General features: G+C 41.6%; 1 protein-coding gene across 1 annotated transcript; it reads left to right on the forward strand.

Annotated features, from left to right (window-relative positions):
• The first annotated feature begins 11,194 nt into the window (after window positions 1–11,194).
• On the forward strand, window positions 11,195–15,694 carry LOC109486377 (GFP-like fluorescent chromoprotein amFP486). The gene is made up of 6 exons (XM_019790207.1): window positions 11,195–11,252; window positions 12,132–12,224; window positions 12,695–12,846; window positions 13,548–13,647; window positions 14,473–14,603; window positions 15,512–15,694. Exons 1-6 carry the CDS (start codon window positions 11,250–11,252, stop codon window positions 15,690–15,692), a joined length of 660 nt encoding a protein of 219 aa, XP_019645766.1. The 5' UTR covers window positions 11,195–11,249; the 3' UTR covers window positions 15,693–15,694.
• Window positions 15,695–16,886: the final 1,192 nt, after the last annotated feature.

The raw sequence follows: 16,886 nt of genomic DNA on the forward strand, positions 1-16,886 counted from the left end.
TGTAGACATCAGAAAAAATAGCGCATTTTTCTTTTACCTTCAGAATACTTGTGTGAATTAGGCATAGCCTGTGATGTCACATTTCCTTCACTCTAACATACCTGTCCTTGGTGCTGAACGCAATCTACACAAGACAATCATTTACATGTTTTTTTGGTACACCCTTACACTTTTATAAGTGATCTTTCAAATGTTTTCGAATCTAATTTATGTTCCACTAGCAATATGGTAGCAATATAAGTAGCAGGATAGAACGAGAACCCTGTTACTAGTACGTATAGAACCTACTATTTTTCATAAGAAACCTTCATCTTTCACGCAGCAAATATCCTCCACTGTCTGTACTCATCGCAACAGACATTCCACTGCATGAACGGTGACTGTGTGCCGCAGGAGTACGTGTGTGATGGCTGGTACGACTGCGGCGACTGGAGCGACGAGCTCAGCGGCTGCCGTAAGTACCACAGGCAGGGCTCGAAATACTGGGTGCATGTGCACCTTAGTGCACCCAAATTTGGAGAATGAAGTTTTGTGTTCTTTTCTACATGGAACATGTGCTTTGTAACATCAGCATCAGTATTGCGTTACCACCATAACGTTACAAACCACATACATATTAAAAAAAATAATTTTCTATTTGTTGTCAGATTCAACCAATAGTAATTTAGTTCACGTTGAGCATAAAATGCCCCAACACCTCAAAACACATTGAAAAACAAGCTGTTTAACGTCAACAGGATCATTCCGATGCCTTCCTGTCCTATGCAAATGAAGTTTAGACCCCTGTTTTCGCAACGCATTCTGGGGATGGGAAACTGGTGAATGGTCCATTCCAAAACATGATGCGGGATAACATGTTTTGAAATAAAACGTGGTGATACAGCTCTACGGCAGTACGGGCAACGACATTGTATACCATGTATAGCTACAGAAACTGTTAGTAGTTAGTTACACGAAAGTAACAGTACGACAAAACGTACCTGAGCACAACTCGAAACTTGTGGCCGCCATGACAGTCATTCCAGGCAGAAGATAGCGAGATATTCGTCCTCCGATTCGGGGGATTAATTACCACCTGTGGTCGCCCGTACGTACAAGTACCTATAACTTGCTATCCTCCGACTACGAAAAATATTGTGTTAGGTGAGAAATACAATACTTATAGCTGTAATTACTATTTACATTAGTTGAGAATGCGCTTATTTTAGGAGAGCTAGCACGTTACCATCTAACTCCTTTGTACAAACAGAAGATGTTTATACCCTTTACTGTACATTTATGCCCTACAGGTGAACAGATGAAATGGTATGTACATGTTTGTAGTACAAACAGGACTACTGATACTAAACTACCTACATCAGATCTAAAACTACTCTCATACAGAGGTTCGGCGTCTTCTCGTTTATATTAGCTGTGTCTTCTCTAGAAAATCTGTCAAACGGCGAAATATCATTTATTTGTACAAAATCAGTTTCTTTCACTTCACACCTATAGCATGTCTGGAAGGAGACGGTACCTCGTATCGAGGCTTCGTCGCCGAGACCAGTTCCGGATTGACCTGCCAGTCGTGGGACAGCCAGGAGCCGTACCAACACGACTACCTACCGGAAAACTATCCGGATTCCGGACTGGAGAACAACAGCTTCTGCAGAAATCCGGACGAAGATCCGAACGGCCCGTGGTGTATTACAACTGATCCGGATAAGGAGTGGGAGTACTGCACTATTCCGTTGTGTGGCGGTAGGTGTATACCTAGATTTGTTCAAATTCAGGCTTCAAACCTTCGTGACGTTTTTTAGTGTTTCAAAAGTACATGTACGGCTGGAATCAACGTTGTTAAAAATTTTGTTTTTAATACAGGGCTTACAACAACGCGAAGACCACCGATTCTAAGACCAACAGGGATATCAACTGCGGCAAGGCTGACAACAGTGTCACATCTTCCTTCGACTACAACTGTTTCTACTCGAGTTGGACATTCTCATCGACCAAATGTCAATGTTTCCAAGGTAACGACGTCAATCAGTACGTCCACAGCTTCTACAAATCGACAAACTACCAACTTTCTTACTACCAAGTTTTCTTCGTCCTCAGTGTCTCCTACCACACCTACCACACGTTCTAAACAAACCGTTTCTAAAAGAGTTACGAAAACTACGGAAGCTGTGTTGTCAACAAGTGGACGTGTGACAACGCAAAATGTCAAACTGCCAACCCCAACAGACGCTGAAGAATCCACAGTTATAACTACCTCTACTATTGTAGCCACTATAACTGCAGTGCCAACCTATACCGCCAGGTGGACAACTTCTGTACCACCCTTGCAGACCGCTACTGTTTCCAGTCCTGCACGGTCCTCTTCGGTAGAACACACAACTATACCCACTACTGCACCACCAGACACCACAACATCCAAAGTCACTAATAAAATGCATTTGTCAACTCTTTCTACCACTGCCACCCCAGTACATGTATTATCCTCTACGAAAACGACCGAAGTTGACACTACCTCGCCATCTATGGCTCCAACCGAAACAGCGTCCGTAACGCCACGTCGGAGTTCCTTTTTAACTACAGTAAGTAAGACTCAAGCCCTGCTTCATACTTCAGACTCTGTATCCAAGAAAACCCCAGTTTCAACTCCTACAGTTTCAACAACAATGGCCACTTGGATGAAAGAACCTGACCCTTTTCCAACAAGCAGCACGAAAACCATTGCAGTCACCACCAGGATGGGTACAATAACACGTAAACTTCATCATGAAAACCCCAACACAACAAGCGTACCCGACATCATACCTTCGTCTACCACTAAAATGCTACCAACCTCTGAACTTGCCAGACCGAAAACTTCCAAACCCAGTGTAGTCAATACTGCCACCACGACAACACCAGAGCAAGAGACACGGGACAAGACCTCAAGTTTAACAACTAAAACCTTCCAAGGAGGTTCGATCAGTACATACATACCGCAAACAACAGATGATTCTGCCGCTTCGGTCAAGAAAACTTCCACCTCAACTTTTCCAACAAAACCTGTCACAACGATGCCAACATCTGACTTCCCAACAACTCTTGGTACAACTAACCCACCAAATATTGTGGCCACCACGGCCACAATATTTACAGAGACACATTTGAAGACACGTAAATTTTACCCAAAAAGCTCGACCTTCCCTACAACTAACATACCACTAACGCTTCCTACAAAATCTTCCCCGTATACAGTGACAGATGAAGCTACAGCTACTCAAAGGAAGATCAGCACTCTGTTTCCGTTTAGTGGTACTCCGAAAAATACCTCACCAAGAACATCTACTATGCTGTCAACTACTACAGTGAGAACTACAACAACAACAACAGCAACAACAACAACAACAAAAGCATTCACAAATTTCATCTCAAGAAAAAATGCTACCGTGGTTACGAATCCACCTACAGGCACCAGAGCTACCCTGGATATAACTACAAGACAGTTATCTCCGTCAGCTTTACCTCACAAATCTACAAAGATGGCACAACACGCAACCCAGGGTGACAACATAAAGTATTCAACGGGTTTAGGAATCGGAGGAAATGCTGACACACAGAAAGAAGACGAGAAAGCAGGGGCGCGAACCAAGCTCCCCGCGGCTATCGGAGGGACCGTCGGCGCTGTGGCGCTACTTGGACTGCTAGTATCCGTGTTGTTGTACCGGAAGAAACTAAGAAAAGAGTAAGTACTGAAGAAATAGAGGCAAGTATTTGTTTATTTGCTTCAAGATGCAGGCATTTTACAAGCCATATGATTGTGCGTGTTTCTTCTCGTATCATAATTTAGCATTTTTTGTATGCCTTGATAAGATATTAGCTTGAAATTAGGATTTCTTGATTATTTTTAACTTCATAACTTCTTTATATTCTCATATTTCAGGACTGTGACAGTGGAGGAACCAAGGTATTTTGTTTGTTTTTATATTTGTCGAAGTTTGATCGCAATGGCCTTTGTCTATACATGTAACAGATGGAGAGGAAAATCGCCAAAAGAAAATCGGATGAAAATTTAAAACAATATTTCATAGACCACGTTGTGTAGTCTTGAGGGTCAACTTAATACAGTCGTCCTTGAGTGCATGGCACTACGCACTATTCAAGACATGGATGTGTATATGTTTTAACATTCTCACGCAAATACCCACATTCCTTACACGGTTATCCTTCATCTCGCTAAGTCGCTGTCAACCTTCTTTCAGAGAACATTACAGACCTTCGGCTGACGTCTACAGCAATCCGGTGTTCGATCAGTAAGAAATAAATAGATAATGACATTTATTCCAATTTTTGTCTTCATGAATTCAGGTTTCAGAATCGATAGATTTCAGGGATGCCGAGTATAATGTCCAATTTTACGGAATACAGTACAATCGTATTAGTATACAGTGCAATTTTTCTAGTAATTTTCTAGTATACAGTGCAATTTTCTAGTAAAATTGCACTGTATACTAATACGATTGCACTGTATTTCGTAAAATTGCACTGTATACAAATACGATTGTACTGTATTCCATAAAATTGCACAGTATCCCATGAAATTGCACTGTATCCCATGAAATTGCACTGTATCCCATGAAATTGCACTGTATTCCGTAAAATTGCACTGTATTCCCTGGCACCCCTGGATGTAGAACCACCTCAAAACGTTTCTTAAGTTTTATCACGTCTCTCATTTTAGACACACTGAAGATGGTAGCGGTACTGGTTCTCTTGGGGATCCAAAGTTTCAGTGGGCATGCGCAGGGAGACCAGAAAATGGCGATGTCGTCAGGCCTGCTGATGACGTCATACAGGACAGTGAACTCCGAGGGAAGACTGAAAACAGCACCCAATTCGGGGACAATGATCACGAAGTTGGTGGAAAGACAGATTCCCAGAGTAGTGAAAATGTGTATGTACATGTAGTGTGAATCAAAATGACGTTGCAGCTAGGAAAGCATGGCGTACCAAGAGTTATTTTACGTCCAAAGCGATTCCGTTCTATTATGCTTAGGTCACATTTACAAACCGGGGCCCGGCCGGGCTGTTTGTATGAACGAAAAATTAACAATTCACACTAAGGAATGTACAGAAATAGTTCCCATTGTGATTATTAAAATCCTTCTGTTTTTTGTTGTCGTTTATTCCGTATTTTTCGTTCCCAAAAGCTGCCCGGCCGGGCCCCATGTGGGACTATTGTGTCCTCAACATGACGGTATTCCAAAACCTCATTGCAGCTTAGACATTATTCAATACAACGATCGATCTTGGCAACTAGATACAGTTCTGTTATACATTTTACATGTTAGTGTAGAGATTTCGATCTAGTGGAATCGGTGATTTTACCGGTAGGGCTGGGGTGGCAATCTAGTCTCTACCAGACTAACTACGCTGGCCATGTACAGGAGAATATTTGCCAGGGGAGTTTGTCCGCCTTGTAGGTTTGACTGGCCGCGCAGGGAAAGAAACTACCTCCCCGCGGCCGGACTCGCTTGGCCAATTTTGCTCTCTTTTTTTGTCACATTCTACGATCCGTATTCCCGTAGAAAGACTTGGTGGAGGCTATTTTCCGGTAGGAGTCGCAATCGGAGTCTGTCGGCAGAGCCTGGCCCTGAGGCCACTGTTGCTGTACCGGCAGACATCCTGATGGCTATCGCTGTCGACAGACACCCCGATCGGGATCTCTACCGATATAATCACGTATTCTGTCAGTTTGCAATCTCTTCCCTGACACATAAAAATCTTACATAAACCAGATTGTCTTTATTTCAATACACATGCCCGTAAATTTTGAAAATTGAACCTTTTGAACTGGCATTTCCTGCCTTTCTGAGAGGAATTCAAAGGAAAAATCAGATCTAGACAAATAGTATTCCAGTCCCGCTGATGATACAAATCAGTAAACCTTCAAAGAAAAAATCTTGGACATTTAGATAAAAAGTAGACCTTTCAGCCTTGTGGTTCCTGCAAAACAGCCCCCCACCCCAGCTACGGGCATGATACAGATTTCAAGTACGGTTTTGTATATTTCACCTGTGCTCTAGCCGTTCCGTCAGATGTGCCTACTTTGTTTTTGTTCCACATGATGATATAATTATTGTGTCTTGGGTTCAATGAACTGTTGAACTTAAAAACAACATTTTGCATAACGGATAATCTCAGTACCCCCCCTGGAGACTTTAAACAGTGTCTCCGGGCGTTTGCAGGCGAATGCACTGTTCAAAGATTTACACTTCCACACCGTCTTAATTTTATGGATGACATCCTCTGAAGACCCCCAAACTAGTGCGCGCGGGCGAATAAAAAAATTCCGGCCAAAAGTAAAAATGCTACTAAACCACAGGAATGCAAAGTTGGTATTGTGAATTTGCGGCAGTAATTAGCAACGTATACGAAAAGCCGGCACATGCTGGCTTTTTGCGGAATTTATAAATCGGCACTGTACGTATGTACTGAGTTCTTGAGCCTGGGTGCCTGGCTCCGTATTGTCACTAAGTATCATGGACTACCCAGGCCTACAGCCAGGCCAGAGCCTCGGTGGACGCGATTTTTTTTTAGAGAACAGGCGAAAATGAATGCGCGCGCGGATGTCATCCATACAATTAAGTGTGTGTGGACTAATGGGTATGAAAGATTGGCTGAAGGATTTACTAATAGGTGCTTTTCACGATCACGAACGGGTCATTGAACTTTTAGACTGTCAAAAATGGCTTGTGTATTTGCTAGTCTAGTAGTTCTGTACATATTGGTAAAGTTACTGGGTCTTAAAAGTAAGTAAGTTTACAAGTAAGGATCTTTATAAGACCCTGTAACTTTAAAAAGGTTCTTACTGGTTCGTAAAGTTGTTACTGGTAAGCCTACTGGTTAGTGAAGTTTCGTACGGGTAAAGTTCTAACCGAAGGTTACCTGTCACATCCAAGAGTCAACGCGCGGAAGGATATCTTTGCTTTGATCACGCCGGCGCCACTCGTACCATTGCGCTAAACTAGGGCAAAGACCTACAGTACAAATCATAAGGAACCAAGGACACGCCAAACTGGAGGACATTTCCAACTATACCTAACCTTATGTTCATGGGACTCTTGTCCCCCTTTTCTATGCAGAAATTGTGACACACATAAAAACCACGCCAGTTGAGTTGTATAGTGTAAACAGGTGCGTGTCCCTTTTCCAGTGTAATCTTTTGTCTGTCTTCTCTGCATCTCTCCAGGGGAATTTTAATGGCGTCAATCGACGTCATTAAGTGTGTATCACCTCCCCTGAAGCGTGGAGCCGTCTCCTCAGGCAATGTTGATGTGATTATATGGATGACATCCGCGCGCGCATGAATTTTCGTCCAAAAGTTTTTGACCATACTGTGTAAATCGTGAAAAAAATGAGCGAATCTATGTCGTATGTTGCAATAAAAAGTATTGGAAAACGAGTCTAATGTCATAGAATACCGAAATCAATTTAGGAAAGAAGAAAATGTAAAGAAATGAAAATGAAGAGTCTATTATTATTCGCCATACCATACTCTGTGTGTGTAGTCATTTGTTCAACTTTTATGACCACGTAGATTTCACAATGAAGGAAATTTTTTTGGCCAAACTTGTTTTTTATTCGCACGCTCGCGTCAGTTTTGGGGTTCCCAGAGGATGGCATCCATATGATCAAATCAACACGGCCTTAACATAGATTCCTGAATGGTGGTAATTGGTAAATTGAATGAGATTTGATATCACTTTGTTGTTCATTGTTTATCTATTTCACCATGGATACATATCACCTACACATGAGGCCTAATATGCTCTGCAGAAACCCAGACGACAGAAGCCATCAACATCAAAACGAATGCAACAATACAAGAATTTCAGGGACATATACAAGTTGTTTATATTTGTGGGCCACATAGATACCTTAGCCTCTACCAGGCTTCGGGGGCGGAGTAGAAATTGGCCAAATAGAGAGCTAATATGCCGAAGGAGTTGGTCTGCTAGAGAGTTTGGGTGCGGCAAAATGTACTTTCTGTCGAAGCAAGCCTCACGAAGCCTGGGAGAGGCTATAGATCCCTATCTGTGTAGCAAAAAAAAAAGGTTACAGAAGAGGCCTAAGAACGTGGTCTGCATTGACATACGGTGAGGCTGAACGCCGCAAACATATATGTAATGTGTTGGCATGGGATTATAGGACAAGTCATTACTGGATAGATGACATTCTCACCTCACTAGGTAAAGAGTACTAGATGTTGTGATAGCTTAGATGAAGAGACACACAATTTTGTACATTGTTAGGCGGCCACGATAATACCAGGCTCATCATGGACATCATTAAAGGTTGTCAATACTGTCATTATGTGTGTTTAATAGACCGTATTGTCCGATCTTTCCAGGCTGGGGGGCAGACTGAATGCCTGTCCGACAGCGATCAATCATGGCTGTAGATGTAGGGTGTTCCGGTGTTCCTGTGTATGTACGACAGGGTACATGTATGAGAGACAACGCAGATAGACCCTACATTTAGTGTGTGTGTGTGAGTGTGTGTGTGTGAGTGTGTGTGTGTGTGTGTGTGTGTGTGTGTGTGTGCGTGCGTGCGTGCGTGTGACACAAAGAGTGTGACACACACAGAAAGAGAGAGAGAGGCAGAGACAGAGAAAGAGAGATAAAGAGAGAAACGAAGAGAGATGTGTTTGTGTGTGTGTGTGTGTGTGTGTGTGTGTGTGTGTGTGTGTGTGTGTGTGAGCGATAGTCTAACCAGATTTAGCCCACACTTACGATCGAATCAAATTTGAGTTAAATCTGAATCAAATTTGACACCCAACCACGCCCCAAACACTGCGGACCTACTCCCAAACACCAACCAACCGCCAGCCAACCATTACCCAACCTACTGTCCACTCCCGATGATGTTTTGATTATAAAAAGTTTATAGAAAGTTCATTACAAATACTTGCCCGATGGCTAATTGCAGTTACAAACAACATAAGAGAGAAATACAGTGGTATGTGAGACTATATCTACGTCTAGCATTATACTATATTCTAGAGAATTTGTAAATATTGCTCCTAAAATGCAGTGGAAGACGAAATTCTAAAACTAGTACATGTACACAGTTCTTTCAAATTATAATGAAATATTCGGCAGACGCTGGGGAGTTCAGGAGGCCATATGTGTGACAGAGGCTTCAATCTTTGGAGTTGGATTGTTCAAAGGTTAGGTTTAACAGCGGGTTCGTGCTATCTAGCGAGCATGTCGGCAGAACGTACTGCACCTGAGAGAAATGAGCATAGCACCTCGGAAGAACGTCTCACATAAGGTCGTATTTGTATATATCAGGTTATCCTGTCTGTAGTTTCCAAATGTTAAGTCGGAAAAGATATCTTCTACAAGCAATATTATGATGCAAAGCTGACCAAAAAGTATCTAACGAGAACCGTGAAAACAAGAGCGTTTCGCGAAAGCACAGTACATTCTGCCGACATGCTGATTTAGCAGAAACAGTTGTGGCCACGTGTCTACCAAGCTCGTGTTTTATTGTTACGCCAGAGGAAAATGGGTGGACCGAAAATTAACAAAGGTCGCTTAAAGTTCAATGAACTCAGAAAGCGTACAAGAATATGAGTCAGTGAGTGAGTGAGTGGATTTATGAAAAACTAAAATAATTTTACCGATAGAAATAATTTTTACTGTTGCATTTTTCATGCAGCTGTAGTTGTAAAATATCTCTCCGCCATTTGTTAATAGTCTCCACCAGACTCCATTGCAAGTTTGCAGGCAAACTGGACCCTCTCTAGCCGGCTAACTCTATAGGCTAACTCCCCTGGCCAGCTAACTTCTTTCTAGACCGATTTCTACTATTTATTAGCCTGCAATGGAGTCTGATTTGTTAACCTTGTTGAGAGCTTTGTTTCCGTGATATATATTTGGGATCACAGACCCATTGACTCTTGTCAATTGTAAAATGTCCATACATTTGGGATAATGTACTGTCCTTACATTTGGCATAACGTACTTATGGTAACAATTATCACCGTTTTTTCGGTCACGAGTACATTCTAGTTGACAAGCCTTTCAGTCTAGATCTGTAAACGGAAAATTTGAGGTTAAGTTTGACAAAGGTTTTCCTCCAGTAAAAAGGCAATTCTAATTAGCTTTAGATCGATGTACAGACGCATATCAAGTCTCCAACTGGTCAGTGAAAAAAAAACATTAAACCCATTTCTCTTTTCTTCTTGACAGGCCTTCCAGTTTGTAAACGGAAAATGATAAAAAAAGTGTCAACGCCCTTATTATTAACTTATCAGCATTGTACAACTATCCTTGACCCACATTCAAATATATCAGAAAGCAACGCATACATACATACATACATACATACATACATACATATATACATATATACATATATACATAATATTATATACATATATACATACATACATACATGCATACATACATACATGTATGGTTTTCGTTCATTATCGACTTAATAGTTATTGCCTATATATTTTCCAAAAGGAAATGCATCTCAATTCTCAGGGTGATTAGTTTTAGAAAGGTTTTTATCTGGTAAAAAAAAACAATTCTCCAGTAAATTAATTCTTAATAGCTTTAGATATACTGACGCATACCAAGTCTTCATGGAGACGCTAAGGTTTGTTGCTGTGCGCTTTTCCGTTTCTAGTCCAGACAGAATGTCTAACCGAGGGTCATACATATCCATGGTCAGACAATAGGATACCAAAGGTTTGGTCAATTCTCGACCGGTCAGTGACCCGCATAAGAAACTGATTAAACCCATTTCTCTTTCCTACTTGACAGGCCTTCCAGTTTGTAAACGGAAAATGATAAAAAAAAGTGCCAACTCATTGTATAATAATCCTTGACCCACATTTTAAATATATCAGAAATCAACGTATGGTTTTCGTTCATCAACGATATTGACTTATTAGTTATCGTCTATATATTTGCCGATAGAATCAGAAAATTCATATTTCAAAGTGTAGAGTCGCTTGGTTCTGAGTGAAAAAACCCCGGCCGACTTTCGTGGACACTGCGCCTGTCTACCCTGATCAAGATTATACACTGATGGATGTGATTGATGTAAAGATAGTTGTCCACTATCTGGAGTTGAGTACACACCCTCCTACCTTCTGGAAAACAACGCGGGTATAAATTGACAGCGCTTGATCCTGAACCACACTTTGCGAAAGAGCCTTCCTTCAAGAGTTCATCCTATACCCACCTACAGGAACGATTATGGTGAGCCAACTTGTGAAGAATTTTTCTTTAAAAATTCAGTGCAAACGTATAGATGGTAAATTCCGACTTAAAAGCTCTTGTGGAAAATGTTCCTACATACTTTTGGAGCTTTTTCTCTTCTTCAAATAGTCTCGATTTTTTCTTTCTTCTTTATTTTTTTTATTGTACGCTGGCTTTTCAGGTTAGTAAGTCCGCGTTTACTTTTTCGTAAAGTTTTCTTCTAACTCGGCAAATTCTTTCAACCACCAGGAGTCACGCTAAAAAGCTAAATGTTCTAGACTCCATTTTCGTTATCTTACTTTAAGTTTGAAGACCTGACGCTTAACGTTGTGCGATCATTTTCTTTCCGATTCAATGCTCCAACAAATTATTTTGCCAGGCTTTTATGATTTCCTACCTTCATGGTTTACGATAAGCAAAGTGCTGTCATCGGTCCATAGCCTGTGAGCCATTATTTGCTTTGCTTATTTTTCAAACAAGGCCACACCGACTTAATTCTATGGATGACATCCTCTGAAGACCCCAAATTACTAGTGCGCGCGGACGAATTGTTAATTTGCGGCAGTACATAGCGAAATATACGACAAGCCGACACGTGCTGGCTTTTCGCGGAATTTATGAATCGGCACTGTACGTATGTGCTGAGTTCTTGAGCCGTGGAGCTTCGAATATTCGGTAGCCTGTGTGCCCGGCTCCGTATTGTCGCTAACTACCATGGGCTACCCAGAGCCAGGCCAGAGACTCGGTGGATGTGATCTTTTCTTAAGAAAAAAATTTTTTTTTTGAGAACGGGCAAAAATGAATGCGCGCGCGGATATCATCCATAAAATTAAGATGGTGTGGCCTAACCTAAAGTTATAAAATTTTTGTTGTTTGCAGCCTCTCCCAGCTACGCACGAGTTACACATCTATGGCTCTATCAACGGCCATGAGTTTGACATGGTAGGCGGTGGTGACGGCAACCCGAAGGACGTAAGAATATAAAGTTTTCCCTCCATATTTTCGCTTAGAAAATTTTTTTTCGGTCCCTTTTGTGGGTTTGTGGATACCATGACACAAGAGGTTGTGGATAGATGTTGGTACTCTCCAAGCAGAGGTTTGGACTTGGGCTTATTTTAGGCGTGTTTTTAGGTTTTTTGTCGGGCTTTTTTGTATTGGTATATTTTTGGTGCTGGCATTTCAGGTTTGAGCTGGCACAAAAAAGATATCCGTACATATAAGAAAGCCCAATAAAAAAAAGCCTGAAAAACGCCAAACCCAACCCTCAATTTGGCTTGGAGAGAAAGATCTTCATGTGGGAAGGAGTTGGCAAAATGAAGGACAACTTTGATCATTGACCACCTAGAGGCTTCCTACGGTACTGAAGCAGTATTTTCGGTCAGAAACATGTGATTATGGGAAAGAGAACTGCAGTTCAATCGATGTACAACTCTGAATTGTAGGGACACATGCAGACGAATGTGAAGTCCACAAAGGGCCCCCTCGCCTTCTCCCCCTACATCGTGACCCCCCATCTCGGGTACGGGTTCTACCAGTACCTCCCCTTCCCTAACGGGGAGATGTCACCGTTCCAGGCCGCTATGCAGGACGGCGGGTGCGTGCTGCAATTTTTTTTCTTCACATATAATCAAAGCGCAAGCTAGTTTAATATACTAATACGTATGATAATGAGGCGTTATAAAATGTGCATAAATTTTCAGTATGCATCTTGCATTTCTACATGCTGTATCATCGTGTCTTGGCTTGGCTTCCATCGTATTTTAGTTACAGTCCGCGCAAAAATCAATTCTTTGAGCACACGTAAAGGTTCAGTTGATTCCCTTGTGTGTACCTTTAAGCATACTTTAAATTGGATAGGATTTCGTACAGTGAATACCACCGTAAAGTTACACTTTTGTTAAAATTCACCTGTTTTTTTTCATGCCCTGCACTGCTGTTATGACAATAGGATTAACAGATCTTGCCTTTATTATATATCAGTCCATGCCATAGGTTTGGATGAAATATATTGTTTTCCCTCGTGTTTCATCTCGTGTTCATTTTTGGAAATGGAAGGGAAATGGACTGAAATATGTTGCATTTGCTCTAGAGAAAATGTCAGCCTTTTTAGTTTCTAGGGCCACATTCCTATTAGGATAAAATTGTCCGGATCGAGCCGAATTGATTGGTTTTGAAATGCATACGATCCGGCTCGAAGCCAGCTCGAAGCCGGATCAATTGCAAATCGAATCAATTCGGTTCGATTTGGACAATTTCATGCTAGTGGGAAATGGCCTAATGTCTTTTTTGCTCCAGGTACGAAATCCACCGCACGTTCCGGTTTGAGGACGGCGCCATGCTGAGCGCCAACTACAAGTACTTCTTCGACGGCACACACATCAAGGGAGAGTTTTGTGTAGGTCCACGAAATTTCTGTTTCAGATAAAAAAATCATAAAGAAGAAGATATTTGAATCCTGATTAAATACAACCAATTATTCAGGTAAATAAGGAAAACAGTCTTCAATTTAGCGTAATGCTTTTCAAGTAGCTCGATAGTACTGTTAAAGCAAGTCAAGCGCACCCGGTCATTCATTTTTTCATTTAAAGAATGCTATGCAGTTTTTCTTGCCTGAATTCAGCTAACCCGTACATGGCTTCACGTCCCCATCCGAAAGGACGAATGCAACCCGTAACAAGAATTCGGAGATCTCATACCTCCATGAAATATGTAAAGTTTATGTAAAAAAATTGGGGGGCTTTGTTTTATTGATTATGGAAGTAAGGTCGTAATTATCATAATCTAGTTTATATATGTTTTTTAAATCAAATTACAATATTTAGCTTGTAAAATTCCTATCCTATTGGCAATAGTTCAATTTAACAAGTCCTTATTATTTATGCAAATGAACTTTATATTAACATAATATATGCATACCAAGGTCAACCACCAGGAGGCCCATATTTGACCTTGACCTTTGTCTTCCTATGACCTACCAACAAATCAAATATCACAATCTAAAAAGGCGTTCTGAGCTGAAGTAATGATGACTACAAATGTGTGGAAACACACACAGACAGACACACGGACACACAGACACGCCAAAAACAATACCTCCATTTTTTATGGAGGTAAAAATCGCGCCCAATCGGGGTTTGAAAAATCCACGGTATTCAAACAAGTTAATTAAAAGAATGAACCATACCGAACGCGACACCCAAACTGTGTTTCCGTGTTTCAGCTGACTGGAAGCGGTTTTCCCGCTAACGGCCCCGTGATGACCAGCGCCATCACCGGTGTGGACGACACCGTGTCCCGCATGGTCCCGCTCGACAACAACATGCTCTTCGACGCCTTCAGCTGGGGCTACCGGTAAGAGATACATGTAACATCAATCTCATTTTGTGAAAGGTAACGAATATCTGCTACAAAAATATTTGCCTACAATGACAAAACTAGCCTGGTGTCCAGGCTGTCGTGGTTAGGGCAGGCTGTCTTCGGGGCTTTAATAGTTTCCCCCCGTCCAGCTCAAAAGACCGCCCGGTAGGAGTGCTACGCCTGTAGCTGCGGACAAAATTCGTGGTTTCTATACATATGCACAACGAGGTTTCTCTACTAGTATGCTTACTACCTGAAGTCATACGTTTGCAATTGTAATGTAGATCGTAATTTGTATATCTCATAAAGTATCAGATTTCAAGAGTACATTTCTGTAGTGTACGTTTGGGAACAAGCATACAAAGAAGTCCTTACGTAAACGCTCACACGAATCAATGTTCCTGGAATCAAAATGAAGGCGAGCTGCGTTTTCTCGTCCTGACTGAAAGGACTGTCATTAATTCAAAATTTCTTCAGTTTGTGCTAAACGTTTGATTGTAAAACTTGTGATACAAAAACCAGAAGTTCTGCTGCAGTACCAAGGTCAGCCACCAGGAGGCCCATATTTGACTTTGACATTTGTCTTCCTAAGATCTACCAACATACCAAACATCATTATAATCCATAAAGGCGTTCTGAAGTTATGCTGATTACAAATGTGCGGAAAGACAAACACACACACACACACACACACACACACACACACACACACACACACACACACACACACACACATACACACACACGTGAACACAGACACGCCAAAAACAATACCTCCATTTTTCTTGGAGGTAAAAATCGCGTTTTGTCGTCTCAGAGTGACTGAAAAGACTGCTTTTGAAATCTCGTCAATTTCTGCTGAACGGTTGATTGTAAAACTCTACTGTGTTGTAACGTTACAGAACCAGCAGTGGAAAGACGTACGAGGCCATGGTCAACACCAACTACCAGTTCGGCAAGCCGATCCCGGCAGGCATCAAGAGCAAGCTGCCGATGTTCGTGTTCCGTAAACTGGACATCAAGGTCTCCAAGACCGAGGTCACCTTGGTGGAGTGGCAGAAAGCTTTCTCCGAGCCACAGTAAGAGTTCAGTAGGGTTACAGTAGCCTCTACCAGGCTTGGGGAGGCGGCTGGAAAGAGTGGAAATCGGCCAAATAGAGAGATAAGCATGCCAAGGGGGTTTGTCCGTTGAGAAAACATTTCGCCGCAACCCAAATGTTCTCTCTACGGACAAACTCCCTTGGCATGCTTATCTCTCTATTTGGCCGATTTCTACTCTTTCCAGCCGCCTCCCCAAGCCTGGTAGAGGCTAGGGTTAACTTACTGTACATGTGGCGAAAACGCCCCGAGACACGGGTAAAATCTACCTCAAAACCATTTGAACACCTTGAATTTTGAAATAAAGTTTTGAAACCTTATTTTATTTCGTTCACTTTCTTTGCTTGTGTCGAGTTTTATCAGCTTTTTGTCATGGTTAAACGCAGTGGAGTAACTCCTAAATATTACTTAGTTATTAGCAGAGCGTCCAGAGCTAGATGGCACAAGTAATATGAAATTATATGCAGAGTAATATGAAATTATATGCAGAGTTTCATCTGGTAAATACGACGTAAAAGGAGATTTAGAGTTGATTTGATTTATTGAAACTGTAACAGTACAATACAAGTAGGACACAGGCAGCTGTTGCTGGTGTTGTGTCCCACACGGGCATAGAATATTACAAACACATAATACAAAAATATAACAGAGTATAGACTTGGTCTAGATTCTAGATAGTAATAGAATATAGAGTTGGTTCAGTTTGAACACCACAGGAATCCTTGGTGACCCAGTAACCTTTAAAAGATCCTTGTCCACAAACGGTTTCTTTCAGATTGAAAAAGATAAAATGAGAAATGATACTGTCTGTGCTTATCAAAAAGACAACAAAGATAACATTTAACGATCTGTAATGACTGTGCTGATGCTTGGTAGTCTAGCAATGCATTCAGACTTCTTGGCCCTTCTGATGTCTACAGAAAGCATTCATCGTTTGTTATCCAATTCAGTTTTTAGGCATTGGAAAACGGATTTCTTAAAGTCAATATTCTAGTGTCTTATCTACATATTGAGTTGAAACCACACTTTCCCCAATGTACAATGACCCTCATGGAGCAAATGTCAACTATGTCAACCCTCCTCACTGAGGTGTAGGGACTGGCACGGTCATCATTGTCGGAAAACCTGTATCTGTATATATGAGAGAGAGAGGAGGGGGGGCGAGAGAGAGGGAGGAGAG

Source organism: Branchiostoma belcheri, unplaced genomic scaffold, assembly GCF_001625305.1.
Source record: "Branchiostoma belcheri isolate BF01 breed outbred unplaced genomic scaffold, Haploidv18h27 scaffold8, whole genome shotgun sequence".
NCBI lineage: Eukaryota > Metazoa > Chordata > Leptocardii > Amphioxiformes > Branchiostomatidae > Branchiostoma > Branchiostoma belcheri.

Excerpts from the sequence above, each read along its gene's own strand:
- LOC109486377 (XM_019790207.1), top strand. Across the intron at positions 13,648-14,472 it reads ACATCAAGGGAGAGTTTTGT|CTGACTGGAAGCGGTTTTCC; the intron begins GTAGGTCCACGA and ends TCCGTGTTTCAG. Across the intron at positions 14,604-15,511 it reads GCCTTCAGCTGGGGCTACCG|AACCAGCAGTGGAAAGACGT; the intron begins GTAAGAGATACA and ends GTAACGTTACAG.